Raw genomic sequence first — 19,046 nt, 5'->3', positions numbered from 1 at the left:
ACGAGGGACATTGAGGGGAGCAAAAGGTGCGCTCCCCCATCCCTGACATACAGGTAGAGGGGACAAAGCCTGCTCGTATAAGTGTTCTCATACAAAGGCATTCCCATTGACGGGGCGTTCCGTAAAGTTCATGCACATTTTTGCAATACCTGACCTGAGGAGAATGTTGTTATTATTATAAACTAGAACTGCTGTGACATTTGCTTTTAATTGAGAAACAGTATTTTGAAATGAGGCAATTAGGCTAATGTGACTCTCATACGAATGCTTTTTGCTAACTGTTAATATCAGCATTAAATTACTGATACTTAACCTTTCATGTATAAACTGCAATATTCTATCCAAGCAAATAATTGTGTCTATTACTGTAGCGCAAATATGTACATTGGGATGCTGAGAGAGATGGGGCAAGATATTGTTTTTTTACATTTTATAAAATATGTTATAAAATGTTATATTATATTTATATTATATTCATATTATATATTATTGAACAGACATATTTTAGGAGAACAAGCAACCCTTTCTTTAGAAAGTATAACTGTTTATCAGATTACTGACCTCATCTGACCCTGGAGAGAGATTATATATATACCGTATATACATATATATATATATACTAGAATTTCGCGGCCGCTCATCCCAGAGTTACGTTGCCGCGCACTATGGGAAGAAGGAAATTGCGGGAGTTGACTCCACATGTAGTAACGGATAGAGATGTCCCGATACTGTATCGGGAAAAGTATCGGATCGGCCCTTATTTGTCATATCGGGTCGGGTCTTATTAGTGTAGTGTAGTGTAGTCAACACGTTATGGCTCATACACACTGCCCGGTATTTGCTCCGATTATGCTGTCGGGGAGCATTTTTGGCGCTGGCCGACAAAACCGCTGATCTGACGTTAAGCGGTGCCCAAAAGGTAGATCAGGATCTACCAGTATAGACCACAAAGGCTTTGCAGGTAGACCACATGACATGGCCCTAAAAATATATATAATTTTAATATAAAAAACGATTTTTGCATCTGCCGCTTGAGATAACCTGAGATGACTTGATTGATTGACATCAAAAAGGGCCTGTCAGCTCAAACACACAATGCAATACTTGTTGTTGCGTACAATCATCAGTAGCAAAGTCAAATACCAAAAATAAAAACCCTACCATTTCCATTTCCCCCCCTCTATTTCCCATTCCATGTGCGTTTGTCTTATAGTTGCTCTGGCCTCTGTACTACTGCCACCTACCGTCCATTTATTGTATTACACAGTGGGTGAAAGAAACACACCCCTTAAGACTAAACCCCACCCATCAGAGGTGTGGCGTCCAGAGGTACCTTTGACATGACATTTTGTGTGTGTGTGTGTGTGTGTGTGTGTGTGTGTGTGTGTGTGTGTGTGTGTGTGTGTGTGTGTGTGTGTGTGTGTGTGTGTGTGTGTGTGTGTTTCGATGTGCAGGGCGTTGCTGAAAATGAGCACCTGTGCTCAGCTACTTCCCTGGGTAAATAAAGAATAAAAAAATGAAAGGTACCTTTCAAAACCTATAGAAGTCAGCCTGGTACAGACGAACGGGACAGCACTGTATAACCTATGAAAGGCTCCTCAATTACATTTTGTAACTATTTTCAGCAATGGGATGATAGTTTTATTTGGTGGGTATATGTGCTGGTCGTTTTGAAAGTAGCTCTGAAGTAAAAAAAAGTGTGGGCAGCCCTGGTATAGATGATTATATATATATATTCATTCCGTGGGTAAATCCCTCTAGGCTACCCACATATTGGTAGCCTATATTAGCCCAATATTGGCGTTACGCATTTCACTTGAATAATGTTGGGTGAGAAAGACAGTTATTTAATGAAACTCAAGATTATAACGTCCTGTCTCGCTGGCGCCGTGTATAGCCTGCACGGCTATTCCTGTGTGTGTGTGTGTGTGTGCGGCGTGGCGAGAGAGAGAGAGATCGTGGCTTCCAGGCGTGCATGTGCGTGTGTGTGTGCGCAATCAAAAGTACTGGCAGGCGAAATGGCGAATTCGAACGGTGTAATTGTAATAGTTTGGCACAAACCAACTACTGTCAAAGAACAATGTTGATGTAACTAAGAGATTCGCTGAGTGAGCGATATTTTTATATACAGAGATTTAGAAGGAATAAGCAAAATCGTGAGGCGAAAATTCCTCTCCTTCCTTGTTTTTTTTCTCCTGCGGAGTCCGGACAGTGGACAGGACTGTCAGGGAGACTCGGAGATCAGAGCAGCACAGGCTGAGAGCTAGTAGCCAATTAAAAGACGGAGTAGTAGTTGCCAGGTTTGCGAATTGTAAGCGAGTCGTAGTGTGTGTTGAATGGCATTTGAATGGCATTTGTGGGCTTGTGAATGAATTTTCTCACATGTAATTTGTGCTCACTTGCATAGACCTGGCGAATTTAGCGTGGTGAAAGGGCAACAGTGTTCCGGGGGTGTGGGTGCTTCGGGCGATAGTGTTTGTAGTAAACAAATGCATTGGCGGCGTGAGTGTGGAAGGGAGGCATTTTTGGTGGCAGTGCCAGTGCCAGTGTTTGGCGGGTGGTGTTGAGTTTTGGCGTTCGGCGCGATAGGAGGAGATAGGTCCCGAACACTGCGAAGGTAAGTGTGTGACGTCACTGCCGTGTGAGTGTGTGTGGGTGTAGTGTGTAAGATGGTGTTGTGGGTGTTGCAATAGTGACGTAGCTGTTGTGGCTTTGGGTTTCTTGCCATGTGTTGGGTACAACTTCTCACTTGTAAGAATAGATATACGCAAACACACACACACACACACACACACACACACACCCACCACCACAACAACAACGACAGCTAAACAACAAAGACTCAATTAATTAGTTAACCCCCGGGTGGCTGTGACCGTTATACATAAGAAACCCAATTTATTTTGTAGTCAAAGTGATTTATCCCCAGTACACAAAATGTTTGTTGAAGTGACCTGGATACAAGTCAACTTTCCCTAGAATAAATGTGCAAAACAGCAAACGTGTGGCAGGCATAAATATGCCTTCCAATGATCAGTGAAACTCTGACCAGAAATGTCTTAACTGGGCATTCATTGTAAGATCTAATAATAGCTTCTAGATAATAATAGACTTCTAGAAGAAGTCAGAGGAAGAGCTTGTTATGCTCCAAATGTCAAGTCAATTCATTAAATCTAATCAAATCAAAGTTGGGGTCCGGGGACCCCCAGGGGTCCTTTAGGTCAGTGGTTTATTATAGATCGAGAGAGCGTAAAATGAAACCAAATGGACCCGTATGGGTCCATTTTGGTTTTATGTTACTCTCTCAAAAGTTACATTATTGTTAAACATCAGCATTACTTCATTTACAAAGTCTACAAAAATAGAGAATGTAGAAGAATTGTTATTTTGATCAATGTTTGCCAACAGAATGGAATTGTGGAAAAAATCTTATGACAAACATATTCCACGTTTTGGGTCTGAGAGGCTAAATCTCATCACATGGCACAATTGTTGGCACATCACATGGCACAATTGTTATTTTGATCAATGTTTGCCAACAGAATGGAATTGTGGAAAAAATCTTATCCAACGACAAACAACATATTCCACGTTTTGGGTCTGAGAGGCTAAATCTCATCACATGGCCCGCGGCTCAAATGCCGACAAAAACACTGGCCTTGATGTGAAAAGGGTTGAAAACCACTGCTTTAGGGCGAAGGAACCCTAATTATAATTTCCAAAGGAATAATAATATTAACTAGAAAAGTGTGGTTGCTGCAGTCGCATACATAGGCCCCTCCCTAATTTGAACATTTCTATAACGCTTGAATATATCTTTATAAACCATTGTAAAACATAGATTGGTTACGTAACCAACAACAGCCGATTAGCTACTACAAACATTATGCAAAGCTCGGCCAATCACAGCGGAAGTTAGGTAGGTTACTCCAGAAAAACAATAATAAAGTGTGACAATAACTATAGTCTGGTTGCAACCACACTAAATAATAATCGACCGTAGGTTACTATGAAAACCTGAAAACCTTATCCATATCTTGATCTGACCCTCATCAAACCCTGTTCACTCAAGACACGCTCCATATGGCCAGTACAGACTTTATTCCATATGTTGATCTGACACCCCCATGCCAAAGCGCGAACGCTTGCCCAGCAGTCTGCCGTCACGTGACCATATATGACCATCTCTATATATGAAGATCATGACACTGACCTCATCTAACCCTGGATAACCATTCATGGAGAAGACTCAATCATCACCTAGATCTGCATATATGGAGCCGGCCAGGCAGCAACTCTACATCTGACCTCAAACCTCAAACCCTTAGATCTCCATATATGGAGCTGGCCAGTTCAGACATTCCATTATGTCGATTCCTCCCCACCCGTCCTTTCTGTTCTGACATTCCATATGTTGATCTGACCTCATCAAACCCTGGACACTCAAGACACGCTCCATATAAGGCCAGTACAGAATTCAACAAAGGTAATAGAGCATGCACCTCCACTCCACACAGGGTGCCGTGTCATTAGTCAGAAGGTTCATTGTTCCGAAATTACTATCCCTATCTCTAACCCTAACCTAAACCTAACCGCAAGCACGGGAGCAAACCTAAACCTAACCGCAAGCACGGGAGCAGTGCATGTTCAGACTAACGGGACTTCGGATCTATGGGCAGTTTCCCCACACAGTACAGAATTCATTCCATAAATCCATATGTTGATCTGACCCCTCCATGACAAGGTGCCAGTGCTCGCCCAGCAGTCTGCCGTCTGCCGTCACCCAGGCGGATGCGTGCACGTGGTCTCTTCTCGCCCTCAGGGCGTCTTACAGGTACTACCACTACTACCACTACGACTACCACTACCACTACTACCACTACTACGACTACTACTAATAAATAATAATAATCTTATAGTCTGAAAGTTACCTTTGTTTTCCCCATTTCTATTTTTAACATACTTTGTGGAGTGAGATGTATTTTGCCATGAAGCCATTATACAGTCTGGAAACAATAGCCCTGTTTAAGTCTGACAAACAGGCTCCTAAAACATTGTTCAGCAACTGGGTCATCAACATCTAGTGCATGGTTCCCCAATAGGCGGCCCGCGGGCTACAAAAATCACAAAATCAATCTACAAAATCACAGGAAAACAGTAAAGTAAAACACTAAAAACCAAGGAACACAAGAAAGTACAAAACATGTCACGGAACGTGACAGATGGTACTTAAACTTTGCTGTGGGCCTAAGCGAGTGGTCAACAATATAATGCAGGTGGTAGGAATGATGAAACTACTGTGGGAGTAGGTGGGAATGGTCGGGAATCGGACTAGGAAAACAGAGAGCAGGGCTCTGATCCATACTGCCTTCCTTCCTTTGGGAGTTGCATGGTTATACATTTGGGTTTTTTTTTTGTTCCCTTGCCAAATTAACCTCGATATAATTGCATCTCACCAGAGAATTGTATTTTTTGGGAATTGTGATTTTGGGAGGAGATCTTGAAATAAAAACCAAAAACAGGAGTCTTGGGACGGGAGGTTCATTTTTACAGATTGAATCTTTTGTGAGACTCATGAAAGGATTGGAGTGCTTTTTCTTTGTATCTTGTATCTTCTTTGATCTGACTCTATTTGGATCAAGGGGATCATGATTAATCTTGCCAATGTGGAAACAACTTTATCGGTAAAACAGTATATTTCAGTGGGGTTTGATGCCATTTTTTATTACATGTATCTTAGATGCTTTGGTTGAGTGGGCCTATAGTTTAATGTCATAATCACAGTTTTCTGAACATGCAATCAACATGTAGTGAATTATACCACAAATCCATTAATCCAACAGCTCAAACCGTACAGAAAGTAGTTCACTTATATCAAACACGTACAGTGTTTGATATAACACATAGGCAAGCCTTTTATGTGGTCAGTCTGTCTTATCCATTGGTCAAGGCATTCTAAACTAAAGCTCTATAAACACAGTGGTGCCATTTTGCACCCTTTTCATCTGAGCTTCTCTACTTCTCTGTCTACAATACACGTTTTGCTCTGCCAAGAACCATTATATACCTCTGACCCGACTTCTTTCTGGTCTTCAACCTCCCTACATTTTCACATCTCTGCATGTGCTGTTCTGAAGGTCTCGCCACTCGCCAAGAAATAGCACCATGCTTTGGTGCCATGTGTGTCTATCCGCTGGCATGCAACAACACCCCCAGAACCACACACTCAGTATAAACATTTAAAGAACTCTCCTTTCAATGGCTGGACATACTGTCTGCTTGTCCACAAAATAATGCTAAGAATGTTATTCTGATAGCATGGCAACGCATTAAAACCAGGAAAGCATAATTTTAGATTTTAGCGTTGGCTATTAAAAGATACACAAGCATCACTTTGTGCTGTGCTGCAAGCTTGTACATCTGCTATTGTTTATTTTATTTTATTTAGAAATTTCCCTGGAGGATAGTCCCTTGAGTTGCAGCAACTTGTTTTCAAGGGGGTCGAACATTTTTGAAAAATCTTGAATGTGTTTGTAAAAAATTGAATCATTTTGACAACACAAATATTCTCTTCTGGGGGTCCTTGTCACAAAAGATTTTCAGATGTGGATCCGCTGCCATATCAGTTTGGGGGTATTTGACATTAAAATGTTTGAGAACTACTGAGGCATTTGTAGAATGGAGAGAGAGAGTTACGACACTCTTTGATCGAACATGCTTCATCAACTCTCATTATGAGTATTCAATGTTTGGAACTACAGTATGAAGTAGTTTTTGTAACTATACAGTAGAGGTTTTAAGTTTAACTATGATAATAATGTTTGGAACTATTAGTGTTTGAACCTATACAGTAATGTTTGGAACTATACAGTAGTGTCTCTCTATCTCTCGCACGCACGCACGCACGCACGCACGCATGCACGCACGCACGCACGCAAGTACAACTCTTTTCCAAAGACTGAAGAAGACAGAAAACAAAGATTCTAATCAATGTGAAGTCCCTTGAGCTGCTCCATTCACAGTGACTAAATGGCACACTTTATGTATCGATTCATTCATTGATTCACCCATTCAATCCTTCTGCTTTTCTTTCTTTAGGACTATTTAACACATGGATGTTACATTGTACTTTGAAGCAGAATAGTGAAGAGTGAAATGAATAATCATGCAAACAAACAAAGCAGTATGTGCCAAACAGAATCAGAATTTGACCATGGATTTGTGGAGTTATACGGAGCCCCTGAATGGCCATGCAAGTGTTTTTTTTTTTAATCAAACCCTGACATGAGGATTGTTGAAATTCAATCAATTTCAAGTTTCAAAAATGCTTTTTCCCACCAATCAATATTCTGCATTGAACATATGTAATAGTATAGTAATGACATGTTCAAAATGTTCTCAAATATTTATTGAGGTTTTTTTTTAAATCACACTTGTGTGAAGTGAGGGGCGCTCACTGTATTTATATCGGCCACATGATGTCTTGCGTCACCATTTAGTGCCCTAAACAAACATTAAAGTCCATAGACTTGGCTGGCAAACGATTTACGTCATAAGTGCTCTAAATAAACATTAAAATCCAGTGTCCGCTAACCTTATGTGGATTATGCAGTCGAGTAGACACATGCTGACATTTTGCACTTTTTACTGAACCATTTTTCCCCTAACCTTTTTTTTAAATGTTTTCTTGCACCTTAACTAATGTCCATAGTATCACGTACACAGTATAATGAATGTACTTTTTTTATTCTTTATTTACCCAGGGAAGTAGCTGAGCACAGGTGCTCCAACGCCCTGCACATAGAAACACACAGACAGAGACACACACACACACGCACACACACACACACACACACACACACACACACACACACACACACACACACACACACACACACACACACACACACACACACACACACACACACACACACACACACACACACACACACACACACACACGCACACACACACACAAACATCTGCTGCTATGCTCACACACCTTTATACCTTACCTCAGGTACAATCTATAAATATACGTATATAATTAGTTTGTTTTCTTTAATTGATATCTCTTCCCCCTTGTCCCCCATGCAGCTCCTTCTTCCTTTTCTTATTTTCTATGGAAATAACACAAACAAATAAAGCTGGCTCCAACTTTTTTCAGCACTCCAATGAAGTGAAGTGAAGCATCCATCAATCACGTGTTTTTGTTTCACACCATTTCCACAGTCCCTGTATTTCTTCCAAACAATTCCTGCTTGTAATGTAACTGTCAGCTGGCTCCCTGTTCTTTATAACCCAAGCCATTATATTTCCGTTATATCTTTCTCAATCGTCACTCCCACACATTGCTGTTGTGAACGCAGCATCAAGCTGTGATCAGAAGGATTACATTTCGTTGCTGTTGGGTGGAAACATTTGTATGTAAAAAAAACATTCCTTTTTTATTATTAATAAAAACTTTAAAAAATACGAAGAATTACCAATCTGTAAGCTAACAAGGCATTGTGAACTCACAGATCTGCAATTTTCACAACTGTTCTGTGACACGATTGCATGATAAAGTAGGGCGTTACTTTACTTTACTTTACGAAATGAAATATGGAAATATGAGGTTTCTAGCCGACAGCAACGATTTTGTCTTGCCAGACCCTGGGGGGAGCGCTGAGTACCGTCTCCCTACTGTGACATTCACTCTCACCCCATTCCTTCATTCTGACATCCTCATATGAGTCAACATGGCAGTGGTGGAATGTAAACTAAGTACATTTACTCAAGTACTGTACTTAAGTACAATTTTGGAGTAACATTTTGAGGTTATACTTCAACATCACTATACTGTTAGTGATGTTCCCAGAGGCAAATATTGTACTTTTTACTCCACTAGAATTATTTGAAACAATAGCTAATGATGATGATGGAGCTGTGGCACAAAAACAAATTTCACCCCCAGTTTTACACCTGTAACGTGACAACAAAGCTATTTCGGATTCTTTGTAGATGTACCTTATCCCTATAAGTATCTTGCCCCCAGAGATTGTGTGGGGAATTCTGTTTTTTCACATGTTGCACAGAATCTTGCTTTCATCCACTCTCTTTTAATCCGCTGTCTTCCATAGGTTGCCATATTGGTCCAACCTCCTGGGATGCGACAAGTTGTGAGCTTGTAGACGAGCTATTTTCATTATTCATCGTACAAGAAGTATACTAGTGTTTAATTGGTCCCTTAGGCCAAAACATTTCCACCTGTACAACTATATCTATTACCATGTAACATTCCTGCTGAATGGGGGGATACGACACCTACATGCACTGACTGCCTTTTATAGCGTCACCATTAAGCCAGAACTTTCAATTGCACACAAGACATCTCAAAATCTAATGGGCAGATTGCCATGAAACTTACTGTGTGAGCACTTTAATGCTCCGAGGAGGACGAACCCTAACTATTTGAGTGACTGAATTGTCTTTAAAGGAATACATCATTCCAAAATCTAAATTAGTCACCCCATGAAGCCTCAACGGTAAATGGTGAATTTATATAGCGCCTTTATCCAAGGCAGAGATTGTGCATTACATTCACCCATTCATGCACGGTGACACACTGATGCCGGAGGAAACCATGCAAGGCATCAACCTGCACATCGGGAGCAATTAGGGGTTCAGAGTCTTGCTCAAGGACACTTTTTTTTTTGCGGCTTACGCCTTTATTGATTTTTTAAGGGACAGAAATATGTAAATATGAAATCAATTCTTAAACATGTAGCTAGGTGTAATGGTAGAGACCACAGAAGTGAACCTTTCAAGCCTTTTTTCTCAACTCTTTGTTTTCTGCAAGACATTACTCTATAAGCCATATCTCCGAAACTGGTGGGTCAAACTGAACAACCAATATGTCAATTTGAAGCTATGATTCCCTACTTTCATATGACAATCCAAAGGAAGTCCCTCAGTCAAATCTAGTCTCACACACACACACGCGTGTGAACACACACAATCCACACACTCACACTCTCTCTCTCTCTCTCTCTCTCTCTCTCTCTCTCTCTCTCTCTCTCTCTCTCTCTCTCTCTCTCTCTCTCTCTCTCTCTCTCTCTCTCTCTCTCTCTCTCTCTCTCTCTCTCTCTCTCTCTCTCTCTCTCTCTCTCTCTCTCTCTCTCTCTCTCTCTCTCTCTCTCTCTCTCTCTCTCTCTCTCTCTCTCTCTCTCTCTCTCTCTCTCTCTCCCAGGCACATTCCTTGTTCGTTCATTCCTTTTTTTTCTTCACATAGTAAAGTTTGATAGAAAATGCAGTGTTTTGGAATTAATGAGGATGATAATGAAGACACTTGGATTATACTGAGGGTAGAGAATAGTTTTTCTGTTAATCTTCGACCCTTATTTTCTTCAGTTCATCAAGTATATTCTCTGTTTTGATAATTTGTTAATTGATAGAAAGAAAAAGGTTATTTCAGGGGTGAAGTATTACTTTAAGAAGGGGCTGCTAGCAGGGCATTTAGACTCTCTGGGTCCTAGATTATTTCGGGGCAGGGACCTTGGCACGAGGCATGTAATGGACAGGCCAATTTCCCGGGACACAGCTGCGAGTTTTGTATTTTGGGGATTCGCCATAATGTTATTGTCACTTTGGTTGGCACACCAAAGTCACACGAACCCACTTTATGTTATGCTTGTCTGTTTCACTTTGATTTGAATCCCTCAAGCTGGGAAAAACATTTTCAAAAAGTTTTTGAAAGATTTTGCAGATCTATAATCTCAACACATCGCAATGCAACGTGATGCCACTGTAAGTGGTGAATTCATAATGTGTTTTTTAATGTCCCTGGAAGATACATAATTTCAGTTTCAAGTGTCAAACCCATTTTATCACTTTACAGTGGATACTCTGCCTGCTGTTGACTGCACTTTGTCCTGTCGCCGCCTGTTTACCCAAAATAGAGCGTTAGTTTTGTCCATTTGATTGGGCACGTTCCTAAATTCTAAGTAGGTTAACTTGACAGGACGTAGCTAACTCCTACAACAGTCACTCAAAACAGATTTAGGGCTACGGAATGTGGTCATCTGGTCCTATTTGTCCTATTTTGTATTCTCCTTGGTGTCAGTAAAATGTTTAATTATAGTTCCCCCTTGCCTGCGCTGTCACCTCCATACATCATATTATGTAACTAGAGCTTCACTTTTTGTATTTTTTGGTTAATTTTGACAGGATAGTGAGAAGAGACAGGTGGTACAGAGGCATGAGATGGCAGACAGAATTTAATTGTGGATGTTGTCGTGTGTCGGGGCCCAATGTTTAAACAATTTGAACACCACTCACTCCACTGATATGCAAATGCTTATCTGCACTCTCACCAGTAGTACATCAGAGATATTCAAATTAATATACACATTGTTTACGTGTGGAAAAACAAATGTAAAACGAAATGTTATTTCATCTGTTCTGAAATGTAATATTTGAAGCTTTGTGACAGTTCATTTTCTTTTGTTTGCTATTACATTTTCGCTATGCTACTGTGGTATTTAAATTTAAATGGTTATAAGGTGGGTAAAATAAGCTTTGGCTTCAGCCCATACCTTTTCTGCCAAATAGTTGTTTGTAGGTTTAAAACTGTTTTGTTTAAAAATAAATAATGACCGAAAAATAAATAAACTAACTAACACTGTAAATCGAATGTCCCAATATAGTAACAATGTTATAATAAAGGGTTAAAATGAAATTATTATTCAGTGTAACTTTTGTATTTACTGATCATATATTTGTATTTGTACATGTATGGTAGCCTACATACAAAGAGTTGTGTCAATGAGAGAGGTCAGAGTTGCTACATTGGGGCCAAAGGAGTGAATGCATCATCATCATTATCATTTTTTGACCGCGGTCGAGATCATGTAAGTAAGACGCCTGGGGGGGCGAGAACGCATCCGAGCACGCATCCGCCTCGTTGACAGCAGACTGCTGGGCGAGCGCTGGCACTTTGGCATAGGAGGGCATCAGCTATAGCTATAGGCATATATGGAGCTCAAGGTGAAAGCCTTCGTTAATAGAGCAGCATTTGCTATGCTTCTCCCGAGAGACTCCATTGTCTTCCGGACGAGACAGGATATTTGGCATTACAACCCAAATGTCCTTAGTGATATCTGGCTTTACAAACTGGATATTGTTGGGTTAGAAATGTCTGCATCCCGGTTAAGTTCGGATCGGACACCACCGATAGCGGTGTTATTTTATATGGTCCTTGATGTCATGAAGATGTCACGATGACCTGGGCACCTACAGGGGGCTTGCCTGGGGTGACCAGGGGGCTGATGTTAAGATGACCTGGGGGCTTGCCTGGGGTGACCAGGGGGATGATGTCAAGATGACCTGGGGGCTTGCCTGGGGTGAGTGACGGGGATTCGAGTTAGGTGACATGACAGAGTGACGGGAATTGTTGTGACAAAAACGCAAGGTTTCATAGTTATCTGCGACGTTCGGTCACCAGATTTCTCCTCTCATCCACTTGTATTGAGTTGTATCACCCAGCGCATGAGGCGTTCTTCCGGGTTGGAACAGAGTGCATTCTGGGATTGGTATTGGAGGAGCTACTTGACAGACACACAAAACTCTGCATCAAATATAAATTAATTTCAAGGCAGCGACGTGTCGCTCTTCCATGGGCCATAGTGTAAATCAAGATATCACTGGGCATAATAATGGGTAATGGATAATGTGTTCTCATAAAGGCAATGGCATGTGGCACCGTGGCATGGTGATTGGTTTACAGATTTAGTGCCTCTGATGCAATATAGGGCCCTAAATCTATTCCATACAGATCACATGAACAACTTGGCAGGTATTTCAAAACGGCACCAGAAATCTATGTAGCTAGATGACACAGTTTTGACAGTATGTGTCATCCATCATATTTAAGCGCTGTTGACAAAATCTGCATATTTTATCATAAAGCGAGTATATCCATGAAACAGAAGACGTAGCATTGTAGATACATAGCCGCCTCTGCCAAGGAACACAGGTTCATTTATCTATTTCCTAGAACGTATTGGAATTTAAGCTCAAATGGTTTTGTTTTTTCTCAGATACTGTGAAACAGTATCTGCCTGAGTAACAACAATACCGCAGCAGAGAAAAAACAAAAAAGGAATTGTTGCGAGAAGTTATTGTCTCCACCAGGCCGAAGGCATGTGGGGAGAGTATGTTTTGCACTCCGTCCGTCCGCGTGTCCGTCCGTCCGTTTGTGTGTCCGTGTGTCCGTGTGTCCGTGAACAGCTAATCTCGGCCACCGTTAACCCGGTCGATGCCATATTTTGCACACACACTCCCTGGATGCCAACCATGAACCTCTGCCCCAAACTTTCCAGAACGGCCTGTTATAGCGCCACCAGGAGGCCGCTTTGTGCAAAACAAGTTTTTGCACAGTACACCTACAGATTTTGTCCAAACATCACGCAAATTGGTACACAGTCTCTCTAGAGCCATTCAACGAAACCGGTCTTTCAGATTTCTCAGACTCCATCCTGATTGGTTAAGATTGGCTTCCAAAGTTCACAGGAGTGCTCAGTTTCAAACAAAATGCTGCAAATCATGAACACATCGCGTGATTTCCGTGAAATTGTGCACCCACATTCCCACTAGGCCGAGGACGAAATGCCACATGAACAATTTCAACTCAGCCTCAAGGTGGCGCTATAACTGGCCGAAAAGTGTTTTTACCTCTAACTGCACGGATCTGTGGATAACCTGGTGGAGACCTGTGCCCGGAAGGGCACTTTTTCTAGTTACGAAATGTATTCCTTACAGCTCACATGTATGTCCAAACTGCACAGCAGGACTCTGTGCTGCTACTTGCTAGTTCCTACACAGTACTGTATGTCTCACCCATCATCTTTAAGAGGTTTTGAGACATATCCTGCATATTTTATCTTGTGCTTCATGGATAGACTTAAGACTCCCTGTTTTAATTAGGTCTATCCATAAAACACAAGTCAATGCATTTTGGTAGTTGAGATATTGGAAGTAAATGTTGGTTACATCAGTAGCATTATGAGTAATATTATTATTACTGTATTATTATTAGTAGTAGTAGTAGTTTTACTTAAATTAGATATCCAATCCACTTTATTTACAGAACACATTTAAAACAACAGTGTTGAACTGGAAGACCGTAATGGAAGACCTGAGGGCATATTTGGGTTATCATTTTAGCATTATCTTTCTATGAATCTGCGCCACCGTGCCTTTTTTGCAAACTGTTAATAATAATCAATAAATCAATCAATCAATCAACCAACCAAAGTGTTGTACACTCACTCAGTAAACAAATATATATATATAGGAACTCAATAATACAAAACAATATTTATCTAAAACATAAATCACATGAATCTCAGTGGAAACACTTTCCTGTTTTGTAGATAAAAAAGGCCTCTGCCAGTGCAGTTTTAAAGATGTTACAAATGGAAATAAACCTTCACACAGGCTTAAAATACACACAGCATATTGTAAACCCACAACACATACTGTCAGCTTAATAGCATCAAAAGCTCAAACAAACTAATGACACATTGACAGAAAACTCTATTCAGTCCAATAAATCAATGCAACGTGACCTACTTCTAGTAAAACTCAGTGCAAAACACTTTGATGGACAAAGGACTCACACGCACAGCTAGTGCTAAATTATACAAGAAGCTATTCTTGCCCAGATAATTATGCATAATTGTAAAGAATGGTCTTTCCAAATTCCTCAATAGGAAATATGATTTAAAGACATAGTTTAATTTAAACCAGCTTTTGTGGATGGTTGACGTTGGCCTCTTTGGGTATGTGTGTGTGTGTGTGTGTGTGTGTGTGTGTGTGTGTGTGTGTGTGTGTGTGTGTGTGTGTGTGTGTGTGTGTGTGTGTGGATATATTCCTAATAGGAAAGTGCGTGAAATATTTCACGTAAATTAAACGCTGCGTTCATGATTTGAGGCTTTTTGTTCAAAACGGGCCAGTCCTGCAAACTTTGAAAGCCAACGTTAGGACAGATCCGTCTTGAGCACATGACTATAGAGATACTGCGTAACGATTTGCAGGATTTTTGGACAAATTTAAAATCTGGAGGAGTAGTAGCAAAACAATTGTTTTACAAAAGTGCCTTCGGCTTGGTGGAGACAATAATGACCAAATTGTTCACTTTCCTCATTCACTCACTTTTTTCGGAGTGGGACCCTACAAACATTCATGATGACTATTTATATGTATTTATGATGTATTGTACAGTATTACCATGTTTTTTTGTTCTTGCTTACTCTGTAGCCTGGATGCAATTTAATGCATTCCATTCCATGCACACATACATATACATAATGAATATCTTAAATATGTACTGTAATCAGGACTAGGATTAACATATCAGCATCCAAAAAGGACCCCCTCGAAAACAAGATGATGCATCTCAAATAGTTAGTATCCTTCTAATAAAGGTGCATTAATCAGAAACATTTGACATACACTGTGGGTGGTTAACGATGCCAGTGAAATGTGCGAAAAACCAAAGAAGAAGAACCCCTTGGCCCACCAGGAAGTGATGCAATCCTGCTCTGTAGTCAGGGGCTCACAACACAACATGGAGGGATCGCGGGAGAAGGATAATTATCAGCAGGATCTTTTATTAAAGTTATATAAGCTTCTAAAAATCCTAGTTTGTCCCATTGTGAGCAGAGAATCGACTAATGTGCACGGCCGCATGCACGGAGGATTCGGATGTAGACTGTCTAACATGTGAGTAAAAATAAAATAATTATAATAATATATACTGACCTGTGATATGGGCTGGTTAACGTACACCCAGCCGGTGACAGGGTTGACCCGCAGGTACTCGGGCTGGTCCTGCAGGGACATGGAGTACGTGATAGCAGCGTTGGTACCAAAGTCGTCATCGTGGGCCGCCACGCGCAGGAAACTGTTACCGATCATAGTGTCTTCTCTGAGGAAGTCTGGAAGGCAGAGTGACAGGAGGACATTGTGGTTCAATTATTGTTATCTCCACAAATGCAAAGTTTGCCAGTCCTGATGATAGCCATGAAGATCAATCTCTATCAGATAATGAACGATGTGAGAGATAATGGCTGATTATGCGAGATGAAGCTCACAAACGCGATGATGTTATCGATTAGTTGCATGAATATGCTCACACTTTTGGTATGTGTTAAAGGTGCGGAGGTAAATATGCTTTAATTCAATGCGATTTTATTAAAGTGTCAATTCACAAAAAGTTGTCTCAAGACACTTTACAGAGCAGAGACACTGTCCCACCCTGTGCAAGCAATGTTTGCGACAGTGACAACGGAAAACGGGACTGCAAGAAACGTCAGGCAGATCAAGTAACGGTGATATTGTTAAAACAAGCGTTAATGTGGTTGCACATTTTGCAGATTAAAAAATAGCTGATCTATTTTTGGCAAAGAAATTTGGTGTTGGTCCAGTTTAATAAGTCTAGAGGGTTTACAATGGTTACAGCCTGTATGTATATGAGCTGTTGAAGTTGAAAGACGTGTGTCAAATGTGTCACTTCGGCAGAGATGGGAAGTAACGAAGTACAAGTACTTCGTTACTGTAACGAAGTACTTTTTTCGAGTATCTGTACTTTACTTTTCTGACTACTTTTTACTTTTATCCGTTACATTTTAACACAAGTACTAGTACTTTCTACTGAGTACTTTTTCAAAATAGGCTCGTTACTTTTATTTTAATGCATGACACTGATTAAAATAATATTAGACCAAGGAATCTAGAAATACAGACGTGCGCGATGCGAGAGCATTGGTTCAGTCACTGTGTATCGGTGACGGGTGAAATCTCGATGCATCGTTCGGAAGGCTTGCATCGGTAAAATCCATGGTTGCACCTTTTTTTCTTGGTAAATTTCACCCTATCCTGTGTTTCCGAGGCGCATTGAACATACCATCAGAAAAGGAAGGAAAAAAAAGGTCTCTCGCAGCCAGGGGGGCAGTCAGCCAGATATTTCGTGAAGCCTCATTTGAAATCGGTAGTTCATATAATGGCCTGTTGTGGCGCTGGACTGGACCCAAAAAGCCCCATAGCTCCATAGAGGCCCATGTATTTTGGCCCAACTTCACCTAGACTGTATTACCTTAATAAACATGGTCATGAATACTTTCTTCTTCCAGTCACTAGTTTAAAGTCTCATTTTTTTTTTTTTTTTAAGATATTTTTTTGCGGCTTACGCCTTTATTGATTTTTTAAGGGATAGAAAGTAGGCTGACAGGAAACGGGAGAGAGATGGGGGGATGACATGCGGTAAAGGCCGTGTCGGGTCCGGGAGTCGAACCCGCGGCACACCGCGACTGGATCACCAGTCCGGTGCCCAGACCGTTACGCTACGGCCTGGGCCTAAAGTCTCATTAATTAAAATAATGACCATAAAGTCGCGTATGTTCTGAGGGGCGTGGCTACCGTTACCGTCTATGATCGGGATTCCCCTCCCACTCAAGAGTCTTCTCCTCCCACTCGAGTCAAAATAAAAACCAACGGAGAAGAAAGGGGGAAGTCCCGCCTCGTTGTCTGGGCAGCCAATGGCCAGCTGGACCCAAACGGAGCCAGCCAATGGCCAGCTGGTCCAAAACGGATCTAGAAAGATGGCGATTTACAGTGCATTAGAATGCAAGGGATTTCAGGCTTCATTTTACGTTCATGTTAGACCCGGGGAACGCTTTGTCCATATTTTTTACAGTCTATGCTCGCAGCGCACACACAACTCAGTGAACAGAAGGTACCGTACGACGGTGCAGAGTACACGTTGAGATTGTGAGACAACAAGCAGACTATAAAGAGCACCCGCGACTAACAGAAGTGAGCCCCACGCATTAAACGAGAGAAGCACCACCTTTAGCTTTATAAAATAGCTGTCCGAATTTGTCCGTCGATCAGTTGACTTTTCACTGTAGCGCTGCGTGCTGGTAATGATCCACACTCCACAGCTGTTCTCGCTGATTCTCCTATGCGAATCTGCGTCGCGATCATCAATTTGTAATTAAAGAAAGCTTCTGCAGTTTGCACACACGTGTACAACAACAACAACAACGCCACAGCTGGGTGTACTGCTTGCGTTTAAAGTAGTTTACAACCGTTTCACAACTTTCCACTGTCCAGCTTTCCCCTGCTGTTCTCTGGGATAGAAGCCTTATTTATATTCTGCAGCAAGACGGTGTCGTACGCCTAAAATTGGATGAGACGCGTTGTGAGATTGTACATCTGCTATGTATTTAAAACGTTAATAATACATGCAGGCCAGGGTCTTCAATGTTTTTCAGGTCAAGCCAAGGACCACTTAGCTGAGAGTGAGAGATCAAGTAGGGAGTGGGACCCCCACTATACATAGGCAATTATATTATAAAACTGTGTTGCAGATTAAACTAGACATAGACTTGTTTGACAGCACTACGAGTGTGACCTGTAATTTTTGTTTTGTTTATTTGTTTATTTTCTATGTATATGTTGGTAACATTAATTGATGAACGATAGGCTATTACATTTTAATCTCTTGAACCCTCTACTCAAAACCTCAAATTGACCTTTGAGATATAATAATTATACTATAGCCTATGATTATTAGTAATCTAACAATTCCACAATAACCAGCAGAGAGCAGACCCTTTGTTTACTTACAGAATTCTATAAGTTGGGTCGTTTGAGATGCAGAGCTATAATACTAACCTACAGTAAAACAATAAATTGCTTTGAATTTAAATGTAATGCATTTTTACATGTTTTGGGAAATTAATAGAGCTTTAATATAAATCCTTTCTATTGTGATGATTCGCCATCAAATCGCATCGTATCGGTAGAGGGGTGAATCGTATCGCATCGTATCACCAGGAGATTCCATGTATTGCTAAAGTATCGTATCGCTGGCAGTGCATCGAGATGCGTATCTAATCGTGAGATGAGACGAGATTCACATGCCTAGTTTACACGTATTTGCGGAACCGAACCAGGCAGAAAAATGAGCGACACTGAGGAGGAAAGTGACATTGAAACGG

The 19,046-nt window shown here is 41.0% G+C and overlaps 1 protein-coding gene across 1 annotated transcript in view; it reads right to left on the bottom strand.

Annotated features, from left to right (window-relative positions):
- Positions 1–19,046, bottom strand: part of LOC310857788 (neural-cadherin-like) — a gene marked incomplete at its 5' end in the record, with an annotated part of 256,098 nt that overhangs the window by 111,635 nt on the left and 125,417 nt on the right. Inside the window, one exon of the mRNA XM_083763673.1 lies at positions 15,805–15,980. Within this exon, the coding sequence (XP_083619799.1) occupies positions 15,805–15,980 (176 nt within the window). The remainder of the gene's footprint in view (positions 1–15,804; positions 15,981–19,046) is intronic.

Source organism: Protomyctophum parallelum (assembly GCF_964188405.1).
Source record: "Protomyctophum parallelum genome assembly, chromosome: 4".
Lineage (NCBI taxonomy): Eukaryota > Metazoa > Chordata > Actinopteri > Myctophiformes > Myctophidae > Protomyctophum > Protomyctophum parallelum.
This window is presented reverse-complemented; position numbering and strand designations above follow the sequence as displayed.